The sequence below is a fragment of the Lynx canadensis genome, chromosome X, assembly GCF_007474595.2.
Source record: "Lynx canadensis isolate LIC74 chromosome X, mLynCan4.pri.v2, whole genome shotgun sequence".
Lineage (NCBI taxonomy): Eukaryota > Metazoa > Chordata > Mammalia > Carnivora > Felidae > Lynx > Lynx canadensis.
The window spans coordinates 85,417,006-85,444,885 of record NC_044321.2 but is presented as its reverse complement, the minus strand read 5'-3'; the positions used below and the strand labels follow the sequence as shown (position 1 = coordinate 85,444,885).

At 43.3% G+C, this 27,880-nt stretch overlaps 1 protein-coding gene across 1 annotated transcript; it reads right to left on the bottom strand.

The window, feature by feature from the left end:
* Nucleotides 1-877: 877 nt before the first annotated feature.
* Nucleotides 878-22,398, bottom strand: PRPS1 (phosphoribosyl pyrophosphate synthetase 1). Its single transcript, XM_030305677.1, has 7 exons — nt 22,133-22,398; nt 12,396-12,579; nt 11,191-11,289; nt 9,529-9,653; nt 6,249-6,422; nt 3,148-3,307; nt 878-2,010 (listed from the first exon to the last, which is right to left on the bottom strand). Exons 1-7 carry the CDS (start codon nt 22,252-22,254, stop codon nt 1,918-1,920), a joined length of 957 nt encoding a protein of 318 aa, XP_030161537.1. The 5' UTR covers nt 22,255-22,398; the 3' UTR covers nt 878-1,917.
* Nucleotides 22,399-27,880: the final 5,482 nt, after the last annotated feature.

The following is a 27,880-nucleotide window of genomic DNA, read 5'->3' as shown; positions in this document are numbered from 1 at the left end:
CACAGGGGCCACAGGTGGGGACTGAATGCCTTTCCTGAATGACCTTAAAACCTCATTCTAGGAACTGGATTACCCAAAGGGGCCCACAATAGAGTCCAAAAGTTATGGCGCAGCAAGCCCTGATCAATGGGTCCAATGCTTCAGGAAGTTGTGACCGGCAGGATAGGGCACTTGGTTCTCCACGTCAGCTTCTCCCAGAGCACTTGCGGTGAAAGAAGGCTAGTGGGCCAGAGGCACACACTCCATAGCTCATCTCAGTCCCCTTTTGAATCACTTTTTTTTCAGAACACTCATGGTAAAGTCAACATCCCATTATTCAACATAAAGCACAACCAGAGCAAACAAAAGCAAGAAGCATGTGGCTTCTCCCGAAGTTAAAGAGCGTCCTGATTTGATGAAGCACCAAAAAAAATCCCTTCACCTTCTGGAATGCGTTAGCATTCATTCAATTGTACACATTTACCTTCCCCAGTGTTTAATTAGAAGGCCTGAAATTAAATGCCACACATGTATCAACTACTGATGGAGGGAAATGTTACATTTGGCAAAATTGGTTCCAAAATGAATAAATTATAAAGACTACGCTCTTCCTCTGAGAAAGCACTTGGATTCCTATTCCCCAGGAATAAGAACGAGAGATCCAGCAGGCCTCACAGGCGCTGTAATTCAGATACAATGCACAGAATCACGTTGTATCTAGTTCTTAGCACACCCCAGACATCTTAAGGTCTGAAGGTTGGATAAAACTGCGGCCAAGGTCTTCTCTTGGCTTAACAATGCAACTGACAGTCTGGAAGCATAGAAGAGTGATCACCGGGCCGTAAGACACCTAGACCAAACCTCTGGCAGAAAGACCGGTACAGATATGATACAGATCCACAATCACACAAAGACACTTTATTAGTTTCCTCTACAAGAGACAGTAAACAGTAACATCAACCTTTTTAACAGAAATCTCAGGTCACTGGAGAGGCCAAATCAATGGGAGGAAGATGAAAATGAGATATTTAAATTAATCTAAAGGCACTACGACCCCACCTAAAACCTACTACCAGGGTGGTAGCGGGCTCAGGAAGATTAAGCTACGGCAGAAACAACAATCCCATGTAAATGTTAGAGATCACGTAGCAGGGGGTAAGTTTGCTTTCCAGAAGACTGTAGTACAAGGAACATTTGGGCCTGAGAGGGTTATTTGGCCAGGGAAAGGGCAAGATGGCTGAAGGTCAAGTCAAATGTAAAGGAACAGGTACAAAGGAGAATCCAAGGGACACAGTCCCCAAGCAGGGGGTGAAGGATCAGGCTATTTCCTCCCAAGAAGCATTCACTGCCCTGTGTGCTGCCACCCCTCAGGCTCCCCCCTCCAACCAGAGAGCTGCCCGCTGGCTCCTGCTTTACAGGACTCAGCAACCAGAGCTGGGTTGGGGCTGCCTAGGGTTCCTGCTGTAATTTAGCATAGACTTTTGAGAGCTTTTCACAGGTTGGGGGTTGGGGGATGGGAACTGGATCGGCTTTGTCACCAGTGGTTCGGCTTTGTCACCAGTGGTTCGGAACCAAGGAAACCCTGAAGAATTCACATGCAAAGTAGTCTGAGCTTCCCTCATCAACTTCAAACACCCCTACAACACAACACCCTCTCAAGCCTGCAATCTTGCAGCAGTTCGGCTGTGGTTAAAGCTGCAAAGCTGCGAGGCTCACAGAATCCAAGAAGCCGGAATGAGACAACGGAGGAAGGAAATCCCAGCAGTGAGTCTCAATCCGTCTTTCTCTAATTTAGGAGAAACACTAATATACCTAATGTGGGGTGTGGAAAGCTACACTGGAGCAAGCTGGGTTTTCTGCTGGATTTTTCATCAAATGCCAAGGGAGAACAAGGGGCGGGGTTCACGTTATTTGTAAAAAGCCTCAGCAGTAATTCTATTATAAAGGGACATGGCTGAACAGGTAGGAAACGGACTCCCCGTTGTGAGTTCTCCTGATGGCTTCTGCGAGGATCATTGAGATGTCAATCACCTAGGAAAGTGAGAAAATCGGCAGGTTAGGAACACCCAGACAGAGGACCCACCCTTTTGTAGACACTGAGGAGCAGACCTGTGAGGGTCCTTCCTCTTAAAACAGCTGCACTGTGCTATTTCCCTTTGGGAGCCACACCCAGCCATTCTGCAGCCTTTTTTTTTTTTTACGTTTATTTTTTGAGAGAGAGAGGAAGAGCAAGCATGAGTCAGGGAGGGGCAGAGAGAGAAGGAGATAGAGGATCTGAAGCAGGCTCTCCTGACAGCAGAGAGCCCAACTCGGGGCTCAAACTCACAAACCCGTGAGATCATGACCTGAGCTGAAATCAAGAGTCGGACGCTTAACTGACAGCCGCCCAGGTGCTCCTCTGCGTTGTATTTTTAGTATCACCACTTAGGAAAGAGTCAAAGTGCTAATGGAGGAAAACCCCTCACTCAGACTCACCAAGGTGGCGGTGGGTTGACATTTACAAATTCTTAGGAATGAAAAAAAAAAACCCATTTAAGCTGGAAAAAAAAATCCTTAAGAAGGACATGGATGCTCCAATTCTACATATTAATTTCAGAAAGCGAATGGACTACTGTACACTTTAATTAAGCAAGGCCTTGTTCTTTTGATACAACAGTACTCGAACTTTAGTGTCTAATTCCTTGGGGAATTAAAACAGTGGTCCCAGGACCTCTTGGTTGTGCACGTCTCAGATGGAGCAAAGGAATCCGCATTTTAACAAGGACCATAGGTAACGAACTTTGTTTCCAGAGCATGCTTTGAGAAACGCTGCCGTCCTAAGGGTTGTACTACTGGTTCAAAGGTTTCACGTTATGTCTGCAGGGGCCAACAGTTAATAGCGACACACACATACTGCAGAGCAAGGACTTGTAAATGTGAGCGGGTATCACGATCACTGAGACAGTCTGTTGAAATGTAGCATCCCTGGTGCTCCATCCTCCAGAGGTGCATCTAGCAACTTGAATCTTTTAAACCTGATTTTGTTTTCTTACTTTTGGACCACAGATCCTGATGACAGACTGAGCCCTTAAGAGTGAAGCGGGGAGGCTTCAGAACGTAGACACCCAATTCAATGTATGAAACCACCTCCTAAATAAATAGAGTATTTTGCAAGAATTGCATCCTTACCTGTATTTTGGAGCAATGCTTCATCTTATCCTCCTGAGGTATGGTATTGGTGACGACTACTGCTTCAAAGCATGCATTGTTAATGCGGGAAATGGCCGGGCCAGAAAAGATTCCATGAGTCAAGATCGCATAAACTCTGGTGGCTCCAGCTGAGAGAAGTCTAGAGGAAGAAGCAGAGATGCTTTGGATTAATCTCACCTGTCACCACAGGACCTGAGTTCGGGGAGAGGAGTGTATTAGTCAGCTTGGGCTGCCATAGCAAAATACCACAGACTGTGTGCCTTCAAAGACAGAACTTCATTTCACAGTCCTGGAGGCCGGGAACCCTAAGATTAATGTGGTGACAGGGTGACCTTCATCCTGAGGCCTCTCCCCGTGGCTTGTTGGCAGCCGCTGTCTCACTGTGCACTCATGTGACCTCTGTGTGCACATATGCATGGGGTAATCAGCTCTCTGGTGTCTCTGCTCACAAGAGCACTATTCCCATCATGAGACGGTCCCACCCTCGTGACCTCATCTAAACGTAGTGACCTCCCGAAGGCCCCATCTCCAAATATCATCGCACTAGGGGGCCTAGAACCTCAACATATGAATTTTAGGAGAGACACAATTCGGTTCACAGCAAAGACAAGTATATGGACTAAGAACTGATCTGAATAGGTTTGGATTAACATAGTGAGACTGGTACAGACTGCTATGCTCAAGGAAATCCATCTCCTTTTTTTCCTGGGCACACGGCTGGACTACCTTTCCCAGTATCTCTTGCATAGTTAAGAGTGACCATGTGCCTTAATTCTAGCTATCAGAATATGGGCAGATACAACGTACACAACTGGTTGGGCTTATAAAAATCTTCCATGGGTGGGGTGCCTGGGTGGCTCAGTCGGTTAAGCATCCAACTTCAGCTCAGGTCATGATCTCACGGTTCGAGCCCTGCATTGGGCCCTATGCTGACAGCTCAGAGCCTGGAGCCTGCTTCAGATTCTGTGTCTCCCTCTCTCTCTGGCCCTCCCCCACTCATGCTCTCTTTCTCTCTCTAAAAAATAAATAAAAATTAAAAAAAGATTTTTAAAAAAATCTTCCACGGGTGATTCTCCATGCTCTTTTCTCCCTTTCTGGCTGGCCAAAATGGAAATGTCTTCCAAGGTAATCTTGGAAGCCTTATGTTAAAGATGTGGCACTACAAAACCAAAAGAGGAATACTTGCACTGGAGTTAAACCACAAACAAGAACTGTCGCATTAACCAACTGACATTTCAGGGAGTTGATCTGTTACAGCAATTAGCATTACCTTAACAATACAAGGACAAAATGAGTTTTATAAATGTATACTCCAGGATCCAAATCAGCAATCATTCAGCACACAAATATTTTCTTAGCCCCTATTATATGCCAGGGCCTGCGCCTGGCACAGACACCCAGAGGTTAAGGAAAAATCACGAAAAACTATGCTGTCCACAGTAATGTGGATTATAAGCAATGGGGAGCCACTTAAGGTTTTAAAGGAGAGGAGTGATGGTATCTAGCCTTAGTTTTAGACAGATTCGCAAGAGGGGAGGCAGTGTGAGAGAAGACAGACTGGGGAGGTAAGAGATTGATTACCAGCAGCAGAGAGAACAGAGTGAAGGCAGTTTAGAACAGTGCAGGCAAGAGAGGAGAAATAACATGAATGAAGGTGGTAGCAACTAAAATGGACAGTCAAGAGGTAGGACCAGGGTTTCTGGCTTAGGTAAAATATAAATGGGAAAATACTGTATACCCTGTAACAACATGGGGGTTAGGGGTGTCAACCACCCACCCCCACAGTTGAAAATCTGAGCACAACTTTTGACTCACCCAAATCATAACTAATACCCTCCTGCTGACCAGAAGCCTCATCGATAACATAAAGTCCATTCAGACATATTCTGTATGCTATAGTATATGCTCTATTTTTATTTTATTTAGTTTTATTTATTTAGAGAGAGAGAGAGAGAGCAAGTGCACAAGTGGGAGAGGGGCAGAGAGAGAGGGAGAGAGAATCCCAAGCAGGCTCCACACTGTCAGCACAGAGCCTGATGCAGGGCTTAGATTCATGAACCATGAGATCATGACCCGAGCTAAAGTCAGACATTTACCCAACAGGCGCCCCATATGCTGTATTTTTACAATAAAATAGGCTAGAGAAAAGAAAATGTTATTAAGAAAATCATAAGGAAGAGAAAATACACTTATAGTCCTCTACTGTATTTATCAAAAAAAAGCACAATAAGTGGACTCACACAGTTCAAATCTGTGTTCAAGGGCCAACTGTATAGTCCTGTCTGTTCAGGCCTATACATTTCTACCTTAATTTGTTTCTTAAAAAAAAAAACAACTATCGGGGCACCTGGGTGGCTCAGTCGGTTAAGCGTCTGACTTCGGCTCAGGTCATGATCTTGCAGTCTGTGAGTTCGAGCCCTGAGTCAGGCTCTGTGCTGACAGCTCAGAGCCTGGAGCCTGTTTCAGATTCTGTGTCTCCCTCTCTCTCTGACCCTCCCCCATTCATGCTCTGTCTCTCTCTGCCTCAAAAATAAATAAACGTTAAAAAAATTTAAAAAAACTATCAAGTGGGTGCCTGGGTGGCTCAATCAGTTAAGCATCCGACTTGGGCTCAGGTCATGATCTCGCAGTTCGTGAGTTTGAGCCCTGCGTCGGGCTCTGTGCTGACAGCTTAGAGCCTGGAGCTTGCTTCAGATTCTGTCTCTGTCTCTCTCTCTCAAAAATAAATAAAACATTAAAAAATTTTTAAAAAACAACTATCAAAAGTAGAGTATTCAGAGTGATAAGAACATTTTGGAAATACAGCGGTGATAGTTGCACATACTGCGAATGTATTTAACGCCACTGAATTGTACACTTAATGGTCAAAGTGGCAAATTTATGTTTTATATAGTTGAGCACAGTAAGAAAAAAATAACTAAGTGAAAATAAAATATTCATCAATTGATGCATGTTGCAATTCAAGCCTAGGGTAATAAAAACTCCCAAAGATAGTTCTCATCCCCCTCAATTCACCTGCAGATAGCAAGCAGTTAGCTTTTCACTTCTAACCACTGGCCCCACCACCTCTTGGCACTCACTTGTCAGCCGCATGGCAGATCGTGCCACAGGTGTCGGCCATGTCATCTACCAGGATGGCCACCCGATCCTTCACATCTCCCACCAGCACCATGCGGTCTACTTCATTGGCCTTCTTCCGTTCTTTGTGAATCAGAGCGAAGTCCACATTCAACCGGTCTGCGATGGAGGTCACTCTGCAAGACAGCGGTGCGTTCACAGTTCAAACAGTGTGTGTGTGTGTGTGTGTCTCCTAAAGATGCCAACACAGGGACTAAACAGTGGGTTTGTTTTTCAGGGATACCGCTCTTTGAAACCAAACTGTTCCTGGGTCTGGAAGAAAACAACTCTACTTGACTGGCTTCTCAAAGGCAAACGTCACAAAGCAGGTTTTAGAGACTAATGCATCTGTATCCTGAGATTAGTCAGACTTCAATTATAATTAATTCCGGTTTACAGCAGGGGAGAGCCAGATGCCTCACCGGTCCTGGGAAGCAGCAGGATGCTAAGGCACATTCATTTAATAGACTGGCAGCAGAAGGGAAGAGAAAGACGACTTCCTTTAGCTAATGCCGGGGGTGCACAGACTGTCCCAACTGGATGCACAGATGTGATGAGAAGTGAACCTGAGCCTCTGACAGGAGAGGAGTAAGTCCCCAGCCCATTCCAGTGCCTGTGCGCTCACTGCGCTTACCCCCAGTGATCTACCAACTGTCAGTGTCAACTGTACATGGGCACTGAGCTTGGATGTTCCTTTTAGGAACACTACAAGGAACACTGTACCAATTAATCAGGAAAATGGGACATCTTGCTTGGACAGCCCGAAGGATTGCCAACAAATCAAAATGTCTTATTTTTCTATTACAAAATAACATAAACCAAACTAGAAAGTGACACAGAAGACAAATCTTTGATGACAAAGTACCACAGAATTCACTCAGACAGAAATCCATCCCATGTAAATGACAGCACGCTGTTCCAGTAACATGTAGGTCCATGCTCCACTGTGCCATCATCGTGCGTGAAGAAGCCTGTGCTTTGGGTCTTGTTTTTATTTTTTCATTTTAGAGAGAGAGAGAATCTTAAGCAGGCTCCATGCTCAGTACAGAGCCCCACACAGGGCTTGATCCTACAACCCTGGGATCATGACCTGAGCCAAAATCAAGAGTCAGATGCTCAAGTGACTGAGCCACCCTGGCGTCCCAGGTCTTGTTTTTTAATGCAGCACTGATACAACCAGAGCATTATGTCTGATTTCCATTGTGCCTATGGTCACATAACGGAGTTTGTGCTGGACAGGGGAGAGCCTGTGACCATATAATAGAGAACGTGCAAGATCCAAACCACAACCTGAACAGCTTATGTATCCTGATCTAAATGAACCATACCTTGTGTTCCCCATTACTAGAATTGTGTGGGCATAGAACATAAGAATAACCAATCTCCTTGGAATGTTTACTCATCCAAGACAAATGCATGCTCAATTAGCTCAAGCATCCCAGACTGCCCATACTCCATGGCCAACAAAATCAAAGACTGACAGGGGACACCTGAGTGGCTCAGTCAGTTAAGCTTCTGACTTTGGCTCAGGTCATGGTCCCACAGTTCGTGGGTTCTAGCCCTGCATCAGGCTCTGTGCTGACAGGGCAGAGCCTAGAGACTGCTTCGGATTTTGTGTCTCCCTCTTTCTCTGCCCCCTCCCCTGCTCGAGTTCTCATGTTCTCTCAAAAATAAACATTAAAAAAAAAAATCAGTGACTGACAAAGCAGGAAGGGCTGGAAAAAGTCACTCCCTACACCATGGAGGGGAAAACTGTGCAAACCACAATCACACAGGGACCTCTACCTACTCCAAAAACCCTGCCAAGACCAAACTGATAGCTACTCACTCAGCAAATCCTCCACTATGGAAAGAGAATTATAAACACACACAGAGAGTGGATATGTGGCAATAAGTCACCTACTAAAGGCAGTTTTCCTATACCCAACTTTGGAAAGAAGATCTTGGCTTGATTATTTGTTTCAAACATGACTATTTTCTAAGTCCCATGGCAAGATGTGAAAATAATGCCCAACAAGTTAAGACAAGTTTGACAACTGCCATTAGGGGGATGCTTTTTCGGCTCTGTCGCTTTTACAGATAATAACTATCGATTACATGAGACTCACAGAGACACACATCTGGCTGGATAACGGAACTCAAGTGCTCAGCTTATCAGTTCTGTTGGAGTTACTGCAATAAAGAGGTTGTGGAGAAACAGTCATTGAAGATTTGAATGGCCTTTAGAAAGACTGGAATTAGCTTTCCCCAATCATCTGTGTTTTGTAGCCTCTTCATTCTATTTCCACAACAAGAAGAACATGTGTCAGATTTTTGAATGCATTACTAATGAGTGATCCACTAAGGAAATCAAGAGCTCTTAGTCGGCACCATGTGAGCTGTGAAGCACTGAAACTGGCAATGCCTGGCAATCAGTTTGTTTAAAATGTTAAGGTCTTGGTTTTAAATATAAAGTTACCACATTTTATTTTCCCTCCTGCTTAATGTCTCAATGCCAGGGTTAACACAGGTCGAACCAACAGCATCATGAGGGGAGTAAAAGCCTATTTATCCAATAATAGCACATGGTTCGATAGCTGGTGCCATTCACTGGAAACCCCAATTCCCCAGCCTTCTGGATGGGTTCACAGTGGTGTTGTTGGCTAGCTCTGTGGTGCCAAGTTACTAATGGGTTTCAGTCAAGCCTACAACACTGCAACTACTTAAGGACCCCCTCTAGGCTGCCTTGTCTTTCTGTCACTTTCTGGCAGTGACTCAGGTCAGTAAAACTATGTCCAGCTCGTGTCCCAGCTACTGATACACCCATTTTGAAGTATACGTGACCCTTGAAAAACATGGGTTTCAACTGTGCAGGTCCACTTATAAATAGATTTTTCTTGATGCAGACCATGCTGTAAATGTATTCTCTCAACAACAGTTTCTTTTCTCTAGCTTGCTTTGTTGTAATACTATCTATAACACACGTAAAATACGAAGTGTGTTAATTGACTGTTTATGTTTTTGGTAACACTTCTGGTCAACAGCTGGCTATTAGTAGTTAAGTTCTGAGGTGGTCAAAAGTTATATGCGGATTTTGGAGTGCATGGGGCAGGGGGTGGGGAGGTCGATGCCCCTAATCCCCATGCTGTTCAAGGGTAAACTGAACTTAAAAACTGTCACTTGCTAGAAAAATGTCAACTTTCTGACATAGCTGTCTGAAAGATATCCCCAGTACTGTGAGAACAATGCACAGTTTGGCCGTACCTCTTAGCTCCACCAGCATCGGGGGAGACAATAGTGCAGTTCCTCCACTCAGAGATGTTTTCCCTGATCCATTTCAGGACAGCTGGCTCCGCGTACAAATTGTCCACTGGGATATCAAAAAAGCCCTGTAGAAAGAAGCTGAGTCACTTTTGCTTTCTTTTTGTGCTCTTCGATTTATAAATGACTAATACAAAGAGGATAATAACTGGCCCAAAGAATACCTTCCTGTGACATTCAAACTGATTAGAAGGCATGCTCAGTGTAGCAGATTAAAAATGGCTTCTCAAACCTGGGCTGGCCAAGAGAGTCCCGGCCAAGAGGGGCAAGGCCTGACTTCAGCTAACCCACAATTGACGACAGGACCATGAAAGAGCCCTTGGGAAGAACGGCCAAGTTCAGCCAATACCGCGACTGCCCAGTCAATGTGGAGACCTATGAGGTAATACTTATTGCCTTATTCCATCAAATGTTGGGCTGGTCTGTTAGGGAGCAAAAGCTAACTGCTAAACCAGTTAGAAGACGCTTTGATACATAAACTTAGTGGAATGTATTTATAATAAATGGTCACAGAGAGTAACTGGTAAAAGATCTCTGTTCTAATACTAGTTGCTACAGATTAGTTGCGTTTCTCAAGAAATCTGTTCCTCTTCGATAAAATGGGTATAATCAGGGGCGCCTGGGTGGCTCAGTCAGTTAAGTGTCTGACTTTGGCTCAGGTCATGATCTCACGGTTCGTGGGTTTGAGCCCCTACATTGGGCTCTCTGCAGTCAGTGCAGACCCTGCTTTGGATCCTCTGTCCCTCTACTCACGTGCATGCACATTCTCTCTCTCTCTCAAAAATAAGTAATAAAAACACGTTTAAAAAATGGTCATAACCACCTACCCTGTGTACCTCACTGGACTGCCATAAGCCTCCAATGATGATTTGAAAGTCCCTTTATTTATTTTTTTTTTTCAACGTTTATTTATTTTTGGGACAGAGAGAGACAGAGCATGAACGGGGGAGGAGCAGAGAGAGAGGGAGACACAGAATCGGAAACAGGCTCCAGGCTCTGAGCCATCAGCCCAGAGCCCGACGCGGGGCTCGAACTCACGGACCGCGAGATCGTGACCTGGCTGAAGTCGGACGCTTAACCGACTGCGCCACCCAGGCGCCCCTGAAAGTCCCTTTAAACAGTACAAAATACAAAGGAATGCTGCGTTCCCCTTACTCTGTGTTTATGCTAGAAAGTAGATTCTGATATCTGTGGCTCTAAATTTAATGATGACAAAAACAGTTCCCAATTACTGAGCACCTATCCTGAGCCAGGCATTTATACCATAAATTGAATACTCACAATAACAATGCAGTGTGTGTTCAGAGTAGTTAAATAATCTGTGCAAGGTTATAAAGCCAGTAAGTGTCAGCCAGTATTCAAACTAGGTCTGAACCCAAAGTCCATGTTCTTCTCAGAATACCAGACCACCTCCCTTATCCAACCACTCCAAATGACTGAGATGGTAAACAATGCTTAAGGTGAGGATGTTTAAAATGATGTCGATGTCTAGTTTATTTGAGCTGTCTTTGGGCAGGTTTTTGCTTCTGTGCACTCTTAGCATTATAAGCTCTCTCCTCCCCACACCCCCTGCTTTCTAATGCTGAATATTTAACTTCCAGATACCTGAATCTGAGAGGCATGCAGGTCCATGGTGATAATATGATCTGCGCCTGCTACAGAGAGCATGTTTGCAACAAGCTTGGCTGAGATTGGAGCCCGGCTCTAAATGGAGGGGACAAAAGAAGAAGGACAAAAAACCAAAAAGCCATTTTGAGAAATAATTCATTTGCTCAAGAAACATTTGCTTACTGTGCACCTACTATGTTTACGGCACCATGCTACCAGGAAATTCATAGCAAGTGCCATGGCCATTGACTATATGAGTAAATTGCAATCTAGCACAAATACTAAGTGGAATATCACTTTTCCAAATCAGGATACATATTTCAGAGAAGAAAAATACCTTCCTACCTTTTTTTTTCTTAATGTACATATTTTCAGCCTATTTAAGGGTTTTAATGCTCAATTATTCAAACTAGGCTGACTTAAAAAATCTTTTTCACAAGAATTATTAAAATCTCTTTTGACACATACATACGCAAACCTGTATTGCATCTAACATGTCAAAACTTAAAAGACAGATCACAGAATGGAAATTCTAGTTTATTGTGCAAATTATACCACTTGCTTACTCATCTTGAGGTCAATATTCCAGCAACTTCAACCTCCTTAAATGACAGATAAACACACCTGCTGCACGATAAACTAGCAAAGCCCATGCCCTTTATACTCTGTAGGAGCACTATAGTCTCAGAATAAAAATGTCTGGCCTTCTCCCAGACATTGTACGTAAAATTTGGGCACTGACTGTTAGAACAGACCTGCAAAGTTTTATACATGTACCTTAACTCTAATATACCAGATAAATAAGGGGAGATGTGCATGTGTATAATGAGACCAGGTATTCATGTAACTGACTTCAAGTTTTATGACGAGGGTCCCAGAGGATCTACCAGTTTAAAAAATATTCTACTCCATGGTAGCTGGTGCTTAGTCCTCTTGATACAATTAAAAAGTCACAGTGAGCTGAGAGTCACAGATGTATGACGAAGAAATACAGACTACAAAGATGTTGATTTATATAAACCAATCACATGTCAATTGTTTTGAACATTGGGTAATACCTAAGAAAATGTGATTAAAAAAAACAACAATATCCTCTAAATATGTATCTGAGAATTAAGGAAGTTTTTTTTTGTGACTCTGGGCATGTGCTTCTTCTGATTAAAACAAAAAAAAATTTTTTTTAAAGTAGATTCTGCTCCCACCTTATCCTTCTTGTCCTGCCGGGCATACGGAAAGCATGGGATGACTGCGGTAACCCGGCTGGCTGAAGCGATCTTGCAGGCGTTAATCATGATCAAAAGCTCCATTAGATTGTCATTTATTTCGCCACAGCCACTCTGAACAATGTAGACATCCTCTCCACGTACACTTTCACCAATTTCCACACTACAACGAGAAAGGAACGAAAACAAAAAACAGATTTTAAAGCACCATACTACACTTTTACAGACAGTACAGCCTAAAAAGTATAACTTCCCTACTAGTATGCTGTTAATGAGTTCTAGCTGCACATGGTCACTGATCCCCTCAGACTTTGGGAGATCCCCAGGAGGAGCCCCTGTTCCAGAAGGAGTTTACTGCCTCAGTTTACGCCAGTGTACTATACAAATATTACCTATTATTACATGAGACATGGCATGAAAAAGCCTGGCTAAAGAACTTACAAGTAACCGGACCATAATTTCAGTGAGCTGCCTGTGTCTCATTACGTACAGGAATAGGACATGTGCATGCAAATTGGATACAGAGCCTGTGACTGTCACAATCCACGTATAACAAAAGTAGAGAGATCATGTGAGGAATGAATCACACTACTGTTCTATAACGATGCCTTCTATGGAAGCCAGTACCACATCTACCATATTGGCACTTCACTCAACAAACAGTAAATGTTCATATGCCAGTCACTGTACTAAGTGCCAGGGACACATGGAGAATAAAACAGATGTGGTCCTTGCCTCCATTTTATGCGAACTGTATTCTTTCCAATTAGTATGTCTTGTTTAAAAAATATTCCACAGGAAGTTAATTATGGAGTAGGGCTACACTTAACCATAAAATGAAAGTTTTAATATCCATGCTTGGGTTGTTACCAAGAATAACTTATAATTAAAAAATCATAACCTCCGTGAAACCTCAGAGCAACACCATTTCCCCCAATTAATCCTGTAGGTGAGGTGGTGGTATTGCGCACGCGCGCGTGTGTGTGTTACATAACGTGTATCAACCAGGAGTAGGTTAGAATTGTGGATAACTCCTACTGATCAAGAGAAAAACTTCAACAGGAGAGAATTACATTGCCAGAAGCAGCTAATATAGGGAGACAGTTATATTTATTCTTTTCCAATTCAAGTAACAATTAATTTTAAAAAGAATGAGGTTGGGTGCATGGGTGGCTCAGTTGGTTAAGTATCCGACTTTGGCTCAGGTCATGATCTCCCCATGGGTGAGTTTGAGCCCTGCATCGGGCTCTGTGCTGACAGCTCGAAGCCTGGAGCCTCCTTCGGAAAATAGGTCTCCGTCTCTCTCTGCCCCACCCCCACTCGCGCTCTGTCTCTCTCTCTTAAAAATAAACATTAAAAAAATAAAAATAAAAAATAAAAAGAATGGGGTTAGTTTACATTGTAAAGCAAGACAAATAAAAGAAAATGGTAAAAATCAAACCAGAAACCAATTATAACAGGGAAGCTGAGATTCTTGGTAGCCAGAACAAAGAAGAAAACCCATTAGTTTGGGATATCTGGAGATAAACCTTCTTCAGGCACTGAATTAAAGAAGTATTTTATACTGGGGATCCTTATGTTAAAAGTGCATGATTTGCTCAATAATTAATATCAATAAAGTAGAAAATGGGCAAAATAAACCCGAAGTAAGCAGAAGAAAATTAACCATAAGAGCAGAAACCAATGAAACCAAAAACAATAGAGAAAAACCAATGAAACACAAAGCTGGTTCTTGGGGGAAGGGGAATTTAAAAAACTGGTTAAGCCTTGGGGCACCTGGCTAGCCCAGTCAGATGAGCATGCGGCTCTTAATCTCAGGGTCGTGAGTTCGAGCCCCACATTCGGTGCAGAGATTGCTTAAATAAATAAACTTTTAAAAAAAAATTTAAAAAATGGATGTCTCTAAGATTGACCAAAAACAGCTTCACTGGAGAGTTCTACCAAACATCTGAAGAATTCACACGAATTGTGCACCATCTTTTCTAGAACGCAGATGAGGAGGGAATATTTTCCAATGCATTTTACAAGGCCGTAGTAGTGAGCCACCAAAAAACCAGACAAAGGCAACATAAGGAAAATACAGAGAGGGAGAAGAGAGGTGGGTGTGGTTATGACAGGATGGAGCCTTGTGGTGACAGGATGGTTTTGTATTTTGACTGCATCAATGTCCATATCCTGCTTCTTGTGTCACACTACAGTTTTGCAAGAAAACTCTAGTTTGGAATGACTATGGCTGGGAGCTTTGGGAAAACTGGGTAAGGGGTACACAGAACGTCTTAGCATCATATCTTACAATTACCTGTGGATCTACAACTATCTCAAAATTTGACTTGAACACAGAAGCACATAATCATGCTTTGTACATACTTGAGTAAATAAAGCATTAACTGTGGCCCTCAGTGAAAGCTGAAGTCACAGAAATGTAGCTAAAAACAAAAGCATTTCTGCATTAAGTCAAAGAACCTAGTCCAGTTGTATAATGTTCTGAGAAACTGTGCAATACTGTGAGGGAATCTGGAAAACTCTGGGCTTTTTGATTTGAGAGATAGCTCATCTCAAAAGATTTTCTCCCTAGCTTACTATGTATCAGTCACATGGCCTTCCTTAACATTCCCTGCTCACATCATTGCCTTGCACTTCTTCCCACTTACCTGGGATGCTGTTCCTACAACTAGCTGGTTTATTTCTCAGGACTTCAATCAAAGTATCTCCTCTGACCCTCTTATCAAAAAAAGTGACTTCCTGAGAAGCAAAAGATCAAAAGTGACTTAAAAATAATCAACCAATTAAAATATATATATGGACCTTGTCTGCAAACCAATTCGAGCAAACAGAGAAGAAAAGCACCCACAATTATGAGGCAGGGAAATGTGAACACTGTGTATTTGATATTAAGAGATTGCTGTTAACATTTTGAGGCAAGAAAATGGGACTGTGGTTACTAAAATGTACAAGGGCAATATACTATCTAGGCTTGTTTCAAAGTAACTGTGGGTGTGTATGGAAGGGGGAATAACAGATGAAAACAAGATTAAACCAGGAATTGAGAATTGATGAACTGGGTGATGGGTACCTTGGGGGAAACCACTATACTCTTCTACTTCTGCGTGTTTGAAATGTTTCATAAAAAAGTGACCCTCCCCAGTCATTCCCTCACCACTTTAGTTATTATCTTCAAAAACACTTATCATAACTTGTTATCACTTTATTTTGTAAACACTTGTTTATTGCCTGTCTCTTTCACTAGAACATAAGCTCCACAAAGGCAGGGACCAGATCTGTTGCACTCTTCTGTATCCCCAGCCAGCCAGTGCCTCTAGGGCACAAACAATGAATGAATGAATATCCGGCAGGACTAGGATGCCTCTCGGTATCCACTCAAGATACTGTGAACCTTCTGCAGGTGTACTAGTGAGAAAATTTAGAAGACGGACTTCTATCATTCCTCACAAAGTAACTCACTTCACACTAGAGGCAATGGGTCCAACATGTTTCTTTAAAAGATTTTGATAAATCTGTTCATACCCTCTTCACAGATACACAGCTGGCAGAGATTTCATTTTGGGTGGAACTACATACAACCTGTTGGGAGCACCAGAATACGACAGCTACGAAGATTTTTGCAGCAGGATCCTGAAATACTGATACCGAGGCAACAGAATAAATGATACAGCAATTTTGTGGACCCCGGCTTAGCCAAGTTGACATCTGTTAATCACCAAGGTCAGCCTTAAAAAACAATGGACTCTGGGGGAGCCTGGGTGGCTTAGTCAGTTAAGCGTCCAAACTTTGGCTCAGGTCATGATCTCAGGGTTCACGAGTTTGAGGCCCGTGTCGGGCTCCATGCCGATGGCTCAGAGTCTGGAGCCTGCTTGGGATTCTGGGTCTCCTTCTCTCTCTGCCCCTCCCCTGCTGGTGTTCTCCCTCTCTCAAAAATAAATAAACATTAAAAAAAAAAACCAAATGGAGTCTGTCGGCAACCTTAACTACGCCAATGCCAAAATTACATTCTGAAGACATTCTTCAAAATTCAAATGGACAAGCAGAAGGGAGCCAGGGAGCACTTTCTGTGAGAGTAACTCCCATGTTTTCCAAAGTGCAGGTCCTAGAATGGCACTGAGCAATCTGGGAGTCAATGGATTTGTGTGGTTATGGAGCGCCTAAAATGTCACTAGTGACAGAGGAACCGAATTGAGATGTGCTACAAGCATACGATACACACTCTATTTATTGTGAAGGTGGGAGAAACAAAAGCAAAACGTATCTCAATTTCAAAGTTGCTTATGTGCTGAAATTATCATATTTTTGGATATACTGGGATAAGTAAAATATACTAAAAATGTAAAAAACACAATGGACAAGGCTAAGTCACACCTCCTGGAGGAGAACACGCTCTGCAGGTTACTCATTGTGGTAGGCCCAAACAAGAGACAGCGGTGTTTAAGGGACTTCTCAGATCTCCTTCACTAACACTGCCCACCCTTTAAGAAGTTCCAGTCCACAAGAGTCCCTTCTATGTTTTATGGTGCACAACTCCGGGGTCTGGACCAAGTATTTCAAATACCTGTGCAACTTCAAAACTCAAAAATTTAATCCCGCCCACAGGTGTGGGGTGAGCCCCATACCTCACCTCCTTGAGGAAGATCTCCATTTCCTTGGGGGAGAACAAAGGTCAGGCACACTGATTTCCAGGAAAGTCACCTCTATCCTCTACATGTGATATGGAAGGCCTATGGCTCTTATTCCAGTCAAGAACACAGAATATCATCTGTGGTCCAGACATACACTCAACCCAGAACCAGGTGGTGTTGATTAGGAATTTAAACAAAAGCTCCAAGAGGCTAAGAGAAGGGCTAATTATCTATTCCAAAGCTTTGTTTTCAAGTAAGACCAGAAAACAACACATGATGGCTTATCTCTCTTTACAAATGCCTAAACTATCAGAAGTAATATTAAAAACACCCATAATAATTGTTTACATTGTTCCTTATGTTACTCAATATCATTATTTAAGGATCCCACCCATGAAATTCCCAGAATTTTGTGCCTGGAGGTATCTAAAGAGTTTCATGATACTCAGTTGGTTAAGCATCTGACTCTTGATTTTGGCTGAGGTCATGATCTCACCATGTGAGATCCAACCAGTGAGATCCAGCCCCTCGCTGGGTGTGGAGCCTGCTTAAGATTCCCGGTCTCCCACTCCCTCTGCCCCTCCCCTGCTCATGCTGTTCTGTCTCTCTCTCTCTCAAAAAAAAAAAAAGAAAAACTACATAATCCACTGCAAGTGGCTTATCCCTTTGGCTACCAGGAAGCCAAGGGATGCAGTTAAAGTAACCCTAGACTGCAGTAACTACCTTGTGCCAAATTCTTGGCACAATTATGATAGGCCTTTGTTCTAGAAGGCTTCTGAAGCATCTATTTAACAAATCGTGTGACTATCATGAAACACACTTCAAATCCTTTCTTGAAAGCAGCTAAAGCATTAATTATAAAATTAAATTATCACTGCCAAGTTAAACATGAGAGACCATTTGTTACATACATAGATTTAGCAGAGGTATGCCTTTAAAAATCATACTCTAACATCACATAAGGTTTGAATAATAATTTTTATAAAAGCACCAGCTCACCACCCAACACAATTGCTAGTAACACTTTTGTGTTATCATATTACCCGATGATAGTCAACCAACAGTTCAGCCATTTCCCAAAACCAAATTTAGGACTAAATCCTAAAGCATAGAAAGGTGTTATTACCAGACATGTATCTAGCAACTTGAAAATTTTATTTATTTAACTATATGCAAAATAAAGCAGTGTAAGTAAAACTAGGACACTGCCTTATTTTACTGTGTATTCTAATCTCACTAATCAAGATCAATCTTGCCCCTCCAGTAGTATTATAAGGTACAGACTTTCAGAAAGCCTTCAAATACCTGCAAACTACACTCCTATTATACAGCTTGGTCAATCAATAGTTCAGTGAGTCCTCAAAAAATCTTAGTATTATTTCTATGGTTTCCTCTAAGTCTAAGAGATGATAAATTAGGCAGTGATTGATGGTAGAAGAGCTGTGGCTAAAACCTGTTTGCTTTTAATGCAATTTATCAGGTGGAAAGACCTAGTTTAGCAATTTAAAGGGTAACACTCCATGTTCTTTCCCTCTAGCTACTAACGGTGTGTTCTCCAAATGGCTTTGGGCCAATCATTCCCCCAATCTTCTGGCAAGGCCAGGCTGGCTATGTCCATCCAATGAGAAAAACAGCTTCTCCTTTATCTTTACTTTAGCATCAGTGCATCCAACCAGCATGGAATGCTAAGAAACACAATAGGAAATAAAGGGAAATCTAAAAGGTGGATAGTCTTCTTAAGAAAATCTCAAGAATTTAGATGGAGACATTGGCATGTGCAAAATGCAAGGGATTAACTAACCAAGGGATTAACTAACCAAGGTTCTTAGGAAAATCCTAGACAATCAAAGTTAAAGTCCTCCCCACTCTGAGCCTATCCACAGTAACCAAATAAACCAAAGCTATTTCTTGATATTGAAGAGAATCAAAAAAACATCAAAAACTTTAATTTATTCATAAGTTTTAAAAGCCAGATGAGATACTCCATCAACAAAAATTGTAAGCAATAGTACCCAGTATTGGGCAAGTTACTTAACCTCTGAATCTTAGTTCCTTTATCCATAAAATGGGGATAGTAACTTCTCAGCAGGGTAGAGGGGATTAGAAATGTATAAAGTACTTAGCATAGGAACTAGCACCTCTTTAAAGCACTCATTATACATTAATTACTATTATTTTGATTATTGCCGATGAGAGCAGAAGTTGGGTCAACTTTTCTAGAGGGCAATTGGGTAACATGTTATCAGTTGCCTGAAAAATGGCATCTACCCCTAACTTGGTAACTCCCCTTCTAGGGATTTGTCCTAAGGAAATGGACAAAGATTTGTGTTCAAAGGTTTTCATATAAAAGCATTAGTCAACAACAGGAAATATCTACTACTCAGTTATCTAAAATTATGGTAAAACTGTAAGAAGACCAGAACAGCTATTTAAAACCATGTAGACTAAATATTAAGGGGAGAAATTATTCAAAATATATTGCTAAGTGATGAAAGCCATAGATACCTTACATTTTTGGAAAAGTACATAAACACACAAAATATCTGGAAGGTCATAAATCAAAATGTGAACAGCTGATCTTGGGTGGTGACGGCACTATCTGGGAGGTCTTTTTTCCCCTTTTTCCTCTTCTGTAGTTTCTGCAATACCATCACCACAACTGCTTACCAACATCCACTGTGCATTTATTGGGTTGGACAATGTTCTAATTTATCTCATTTAATCTTCACAATAATTCTATGGGTAGCTATTACTTTACAGGTGAGGCAAAGAAAAGCTAAGATTTCAAATGCAGGTTCTCTGATTCCAGAGCCTGAGCTTTTAATCTCTCTTATTTTTTGTGTGCAATACACCCACCTATATGTATGTTTCCTGCGTAACTGGACAGCAAGGGAGGCTCCTGAGTCGAGAAGTAACGCCACTCTGCTTGAGAGAGCACCAACCCCTGTGACTCTGCCAAATAGCAAAACTGTCTCATTTGAGGATGGGCTCTGCAGTTCTCCATCTGATGACCCAGAGTACCCACTGAGCTGCTCTGTCTATGCCCTTCAGAGCCCAAGAGTCACACAGGGCAGTAGTTACCATTTCTACAGTGCAGAAGAGCCAAAGGTGGGGGTTGGGGATGGAAGAGGGAGGCTTCACGGGCAACATACTCAATTATGTTCAATGAAGATTTCAGAACACCTAGGGAACCAAAAAGCTATTAAGCCTGAAACGAGGAAACCAAACCAGTCAGCCATTTTCCACATTGGGCTTAATCTTAACCAATGTTTCCAAGCATGCCTCTGTCCAGCTGTTTAAAAATGAAACCAGCCTGATTTCAGAAGTAGATGGGGATTGCTGATGAATCCAGATCGGTCAGAACACTGAATTGTTCTCGTCCTCCCCCTCTCCCAATATAGTTTCAGGCTCTAGAGTATTGCATTATGACAGAGGGTGAAGGGTTAACACAAAGAAAAATAAGGTCTTTGGATTTTTCCTAGAAGTGTAGGAAGAGGATTTAATAACCATAGTTCTCTAAGGGGGGCAAAAAACCCCTCTAAATGAAAATCATTCTTGTCCCCACCTGTACTGCCACATGCAATGTCTGGTCCTGTATGGTTTCATTATTATGGTGTCATAATGGTGTGGTCAAAGCTAAAGACAGCAGCTTGGCTAGCCTCTTCTGACTAAGGTATTGCCTAGTTACAGATGGTGTCAGTGTTTGCACTATCATCTGCATCACAACCAGCGGTGCAACAATCAAGTATCCAGAAGGAAGCTGCCCACTACAGATGAATGCTTTTATAAGCAGATCTAGAAAGGATAGGGGAGTTACACTTCCATAGTAAGTTTAAAGAAAGAAAAAAAAAGGAAAAAAAAAGCATTTAGGAAAAAATGTTGAAAGTAACCTTAACTAATTTAACTGACCATTAGACTTGGTGTAAACTTTCCCCTTACTAGATGACTGACTAGATGACTGCAGGCCCAGCTCTGATTTGATCAACAGGACCACAAAACACGAAGTATATCTATCAGAACCAGAAGATTCTACATTTAGGTGGAAGGCACACTGAAAGGATGAAATAACTAAGTTATCTTTTAAGATGGCCCCAAGGTGCAGGAGGAGGTTGGGAGTGGGGGGAGGGAGCACGTTTAATTAGCAAGGCAATGAAAAAAATTCCAGCTGCAATGTACTATGCAATTCCGGTCTTCCACTGTATTATCTTTCCTCCATTATCTTAACACTCTGCGATGAAAACTGTTTCCTAAAATCCTCACAACAGCGCTAAGAGGAGTGGACGAGTTCAGGAGGGACTTTGCTACTGAAAAATACGTTTCTGTATCATCTGTACCAGTACCCGCACTGGGAAAGGTCAAGGATTCCAGAACTAAGGTTCCCCCAAATTTTTGGATGGCTCAAGCTGAGATGCTGGCAATCAGGATGCAGAGTTAATGCATCACTTTATTTGATCAACTAGATTTAACTTAAGTATGGCTCCGATTCTAAAGATGTGAAAAGCCAACGCTTGCCAATCCAAGGGAAGTCCTTAGTAATCATTTTGGCGCCCTCAGTACATAATGTCAATTTCCTTCAAAACGAAACCCAACCGACACCATTTCGAATTGAAAAGCGGCTTCTTAGACTCTAAAAGAAACACCAGGAGGGCTTATTACGCAGTAAGGTTCTCCCAAGCAAGCTGGTCCAAGAGTTAAAGTGAACCCAGTCCAGTCAGGATAGCTCAACAGCGAAGCGACAAAGCCACGTGTCCCCTTGGCCGAGGCTAAGCGTCTTTCCCTTCCCGTAGCTCTAGGCAGCCACTACCCCGCCTTGGGTCCTCCGGCCCTTGACTTCAAACCCGACAGCTTCGCCTCATGCTCCATCTTGACTCCACCCCACCTCACGGTGAGAATGAACGTGACCCTCCCGCGAGAGGTAAAATAACGGAAACAGCCCGTGGGGCACGCTTGCCACAGAGCTGCCCCTTCCCCTTCCCCCCCTCCCTGCGGTCCCTCAGAACTCACGCGGCGGCCCCATCCCCCTACTCTCTGCCGCCCAAGCGGGGTCCCTGCCGCCCCGGGTTGGGGTCCCAACTTCGCCCTTACCAGGTCTCTTGGTTGCTGAATTTCTTAGTCACCACCTTGCCTAGTTCCAGGCCCAGGCGGTCAGCAATTTTCTGGGATAAGTCTTGGTGGGAACTGCCGCTGAAGATTTTAATATTCGGCATCTTGGCCAACCACCCTAGGCACTCTCTGCTCAGCGATCACTGTTGCTGCCGAGACCGGAACCGAAGTCGGCCCACAGACTCAGGTCCAAACCGCTTCGCGTTGCTACTCCGCCATCTTACATTCCCGCCGGGCGTGCGGCTCTAAATTGCCCACCGCCAGGAAGGCGGGGTCAGCAAAGAAATCCACACCCCGTCCGCCCTGATTAGCTGAACGGGAGCGAGGGGCGGGTCCTTACTGTGGCTCTTGCCTGCCTCCAGTTGTCTCAGGTATTGGCTGGAGGCCACGAAAGGGGCGAGGCTAAGGTATAGCCCCGCCCCCGTAGCCAGGCAGTGGGCGAGAGCTGGCTCAGGAGCGCCAAAGCAAACCACGTTTGACTGGGGAGTGCAGGGATGCTGGTGACGCATAGTGCCAGATCTTTCTCGCATGCGGGAAATCAGACACGCTTTTTTTTTCCTTCAGTGCCAGAAATTAAGTCTGGCTCTGGTTTACAGTTCCTTTTAAGAAAATCTGTTTATCAGGATGGCAGCCAGTTTGTCAGAATGAAGGGGAGGTTTCTGAACAAGAGTTTGCATATTTCTGAACGTGATTTTTATCTCCTTATAAGGATAGGGCTGAATTAAAGCACGTTTACATCACAGAGAGACACCCGTACCACAGGTGCATTCAAAGGGCATGCTTACCTTTTGCAACTGTACTGTGTTGCCTTTGCCTGGAAGACAAGTCCCAAGGGGAAAGTGACTGAGGACATGTCACCTCAATCATCCAGAGACACGGCAAGAGAAAGTTGTGTTTTGTCTCGGATGCTGAGACCAAGTGTGTTCAAACAAGTAAAGGAGTGTGGATTTTCCAAAATATCTTGCCGATAAAGATCTGATTTATCTAACCCTTGGAAAGGAGAGGAAATTAAATATATGTATGGGACTTGAGATAAAGAACCCTGAAGGAATCAGAAAACCTAGTTTTTGGTCTTATCTGCCTCATGGGAGCCTCACTGTCATGTCTGCGTTTTGCTAATATGGCCTTTTACACCACGTTTTATTATTTTTATGATGATGCTTGCTAATTGGACCAAAGAGGGCCTTTATTCTGACACCACATTTTCAGTAAGCATATTCCAATCACAGGTTGGAAGAGAAAAATCATACAATTTTAGAATCATACAATTTTAGTTATGAGCACCATAACTACAAGCTGTAAAAATAGAACGGACTTCAGAAATCATCTACTCTCCTAGCTTCATCCTACATATGGTGAAACTAAGACCCAGAGATGCAAAGGGATTTGTCCAAGTGGAAAAGGCAGAAAACACTCAAAGCAGCATCCTAGCTTTGTTATTGCCATTTTCAGCAGTGTCCATGGAGGACCTCTCCTACTGACCCTTTGTCATACTTTTAAGAGTTTAGGAATTTAATGTAGGCCCAGGTGTATAGGGGTACTTGGAGAAGGAAGCAAACTTCAAGGCAGAATATTAGTAGCCTTCCATCATAGTTCATTCATCAAATATTTACTGAGTGCTTTATGGCATGCAAAGCACTGTGCTAGGCATTGAGGGGACTAGAAGGTATTAGGGCCCAAGGAATTCATCCATTCAATACATATTGAATACTTAAAAAAATTTAATATTTATTTTTGAAGGTGTATGTGCATGCATGCGAGTGGGGGAGAGGCAAGAGAGAGTGGGGGACAGGACCCGATAAAGGGCTCGAACTCGTGAACCTTGATATCATGTCTTGAGCCAAAGTCAGACGCTGAACCGACTGAGCCACCCAGGTGCCCCAATTGAATACTTTTAATACTGTCCTGGGCACTGAGAATATGGCAGTAAGCAATCAAAAATCCCTGCTCTTCAGGTTCCTGGGTGGCTCAGTTGGTTAAGTGTCTGACTTCAGCTCAGGTCATGATCTCATGGTTCATGGGTTCGAGCCCTGCCGCAGGCTCTGTGCTGACAGCTCAGAACCTGGAGCCTGCTTCAGATTCTGTTTCTCCTTCTCTCTCTGCTCCTCTCCTGCTCATCCTCTGACTCTCTCTCAAAAATAAATAAACATTAAAAATTTTTTAAATAAATCCTGGTCTCATGGAGCTTACATTCTCGAACAATAAATGTGTAAATAAAGACAATATATAATATATCAAATGGTGATAAGTGCTGTAGAGGAAAATCAGGCAAGGAAGTGGGATAATGTGCCAGATTGTAGTAGGGGAGAGGGAGAGTATAATTTTAAGTGGGATAGTCAGAGAAACCCTATCTGGGAAGATAACATTTGAAGCAAAACCTGAAGGGGATAAAGGAATGAGCCATGTTGATATCTGGGACAAGCTGAGGGAAAAGCAGGTGCAAAGACCCCAAGGCAGGAGAGTGTCTAACTTGTTTGTGGAATAGTAAAATGGTTGGTGTGTCTGATGCAGAGTGACTGTTGGGTCGGTGGAAGTGGGGCACACCTGTAAGAGAAAATATGGAAAATAAGGCCTGTGAGATAAGGGCGATTAGTGAGGGGCTGCCGATCATGGACCTTGTAGGACCTTGTAGGCCATTTTAAAGATTTCTTCATTTACTGAGTAAGGTGTTTTTGTTTTTGGTGTGTGTGTGTGTGTGTGTGTGTGTGTATGTGTGTGTTTTGACATGATCTGACTTCCCCTTTAAAAGGATCACCTCAGGGGCGCCTGGGTGGCTCAGATGGTTAAGCATCTGACCCTTGGCTTCAGATCAGGTCATGATCTCATGGTTTCGTGAGTTCAAGCCCTGCACTGGGCTCTGTGCTGGCAGCATGGAGCCTGCTTGGGATTCTGTCTCCCTTTCTCTCTGCCTCTCTCCTGCTCATGCTACCTCTGTCTTTTGAAAAATAAATGAATAAAAACTTTAAATAAATAAATAAATAAATCACCTCAGCTGAGAATAGAGTGTAGGGGGAAAGATAGGAAGCAGGGAAACCAACAAGGGGTTGGTTTCTTAGTAGAGAAAACGAGACATTTATATAAATAACTATAAGCCACAGTACAATTTAATACACTACCATAGAGAAGCCTCTGCTGTGGCTTAGGGGTACTTAAGGGGTGCCTAAAATGCAGTGGTTCAAATAAGAAGGATAACTTCTCTCTTACATCACATGCTGGCCACTCTAGGCCAGTTGGAGAGTTATGCTCCATGCAAGGTCATAAGCACATCCACATTCCAGCTCATGTGAAGGAAGAAAGAGGTCCAGGGAAGGGATTTCCTTTTAAGCAAGTCAGGTGGAATTTGTCCATTTCACTTTCTGTCATATCCTTTTGACAAGAGCTTTGTCACATGGCAAAAGCTTAGTTGCAAGTCTCACCTAACTGCAAGAAAGACTAGGAAATATCTTGTTAGGTGGCTTTGCACCCAGGCAGAAGAGGAAAATGGATTTTGGAGGTATAACTAGACATCAGCCATAAGACCCAAACAAAGTGATACGTGGACTCAGTGGTAAACAGTATCACCGCTGCATGGTGGAAGTACAGGAGTTAGGCTGAGGAATGGGGAGGGTTTTGGGAAGAGGCTCTCCAGGCTTGAAGCACAAGTGAGGAAGCAGAGAAAGGTTTTAAGGAAAGGGAAGTAGGGGTACGTGGGTGGCTCAGTCAGTTGAGCATCGACTCTGGCTCAGGTCATGATCTCATGGTTCATGAGTTTGAGCCCCACATCAGGCTGCTCTGATGGCTGTGGAGCCTGCTTGGGATTCCCTGTCACCTTCGTTCTCTGCCCCTCCCCTGCTTGTTGAGACTTTATTGTTGAGGCACTATGTTGAGACTTCATTCTGTAAGTGATGGGGGAGCTATCTTTCGGGATTAAGGGAATGACATGATCATAATTGTACTTTAAGTAAATTTATCTGTATAGGATGAATAATAGGGAAGAGATTGGAGGCAGGCAAACGAGGTTGGGAGGGTAAGTTAGGAATGTCCTCAATTGGGCCACTAGTTATAGGGTTTAACAAGAGGGTTCGGAGAAACGTTGTTTGTGAATCTCAACCTTTTGGAGATCACGGGCCCCTTCAAGAATTTTATGAACACTAGGGATCCTCTCCCCAGATAAAAGACCACAGAACTCTGGACCCATTAGATTAAAGCTCAAACACCCTCCTCACCGAAAGGGCCCCCTCCCTCTCCCACCCTGTAGGGCAGGTCTGGTTTTGCCTCCTTCTGAGACCCCAGCCATTATAGGAGAATCTAAATTCATCCATATGTTTGCTCAGTCATTTCTTATACAGGCATTTTTCTTGTGCAGCAACTATGGGCAAAGTACAGCACTCAGCCTTTGGATTACAGAAATGAATAAAGCACAGCCCTTCTCCTCATAGAGTTTTAAAGACTTAAAAATGACTACCTGAGTAGCAGACAGAGAAAGAAGGCTTCATTCCCTCCTCCCAAACCCTGCAGGACTTCAAGAAAATAGTGGCAACAAAACCTTCCTTTCCGGGGCCTGCCACTTCAATCCCAGCACATGGGATTTCCTGCCTCAGTTTCGACGAGCTTCCTTGTCTTCTTCAAGCAACCTTTCCTGCTGTTGCTAGACATTGGCAGTTCTTCCAAAAGATTTTTCTCTTTTCTGTTTTTGGCCTATGTTCTGAGTTTTCCCCTTGGGAGGCTAGTGTGACCCGTCCTCGTTCATACCCCGCCTTCACTTTTTCAGCCAACTCCTCATTCAATGCCAAAGTGATGGCAGGTGGGTGTCTCACTTATAAGCACAGCAGAGGGCTTTAAAGGCCACTGCAAAGCGCATCGCATCTGTAGAGAATTCCCAGTGTGCTGTAGCCCCACTGAGTTCACCAGTTGGCCCTTCCATTGGGTCCTGAACTCCTGGACTCACATTCTCTGTGTCTTCACATTTCTCTGTGTCTTCAGTGAGCATGCAAGCTCTTTGAGGGCAGAGACCATGTATCTCCCATAGCCCCTAGCATAGACCCTTGGACCCTTGGAGTGGATGCATTTTATTTTATTTATTTTTGAGATATTTTTAGTGTTTATTTATTTTTGAGAGGGTGGGAGAGGGGCAGAGAGAGAGGGAGACACAGAATCTGAAGCAGGTTCCAGTACAGAGCCCGATATGGGGCTTGAACTCACAAACTGTGAGATCATGACCAGAGTCGAAGTAGGACACTAGGACACTTAACCGGCTGATCCATCCAGGAAGTGGATGCATTTTATTTATTTATTTTTTTTTCAACGTTTATTTATTTTTGGGACAGAGAGACAGAGCATGAACGGGGGAGGGGCAGAGAGAGAGGGAGACACAGAATCGGAAACAGGCTCCAGGCTCTGAGCCATCAGCCCAGAGCCTGACGCGGGGCTCGAACTCACGGACCGCGAGATCGTGACCTGGCTGAAGTCGGACGCTTAACCGACTGCGCCACCCAGACGCCCCGTAGAGTGGATGCATTTTAAACACTCAAGGACTTGAACTGAAGATCTGGATTGGCACTGAAGATCAATTAGGAGGTGAGTATTCATGGCTTTTCAAAAGGATTTGATGTAGGAGTCCTTTGAAAGAGGAAAGGATATATATGTAAATCATGATTTTATTACAAAAGTCTACCTGTTTTTAAGATTTATTCATTAAAAATATTTTTTTTAATGTTTATTTTTGAGAGAAAGAGAGAGAGGCAGAGAGCG

Bases quoted from the DNA above. Each gene is read 5' to 3' on its own strand.
- PRPS1 (XM_030305677.1), bottom strand. From the start codon at position 22,254: ATGCCGAATATTAAAATCTTCAGCGGCAGTTCCCACCAAGACTTATCC. The intron at 9,654-11,190 runs GTATCTGGAAGT...TTCTTTCTACAG, and splicing joins TGCATGCCTCTCAGATTCAG to GGCTTTTTTGATATCCCAGT. The intron at 2,011-3,147 runs GTAAGGATGCAA...TCACTTTCCTAG, and splicing joins AGCATTGCTCCAAAATACAG to GTGATTGACATCTCAATGAT.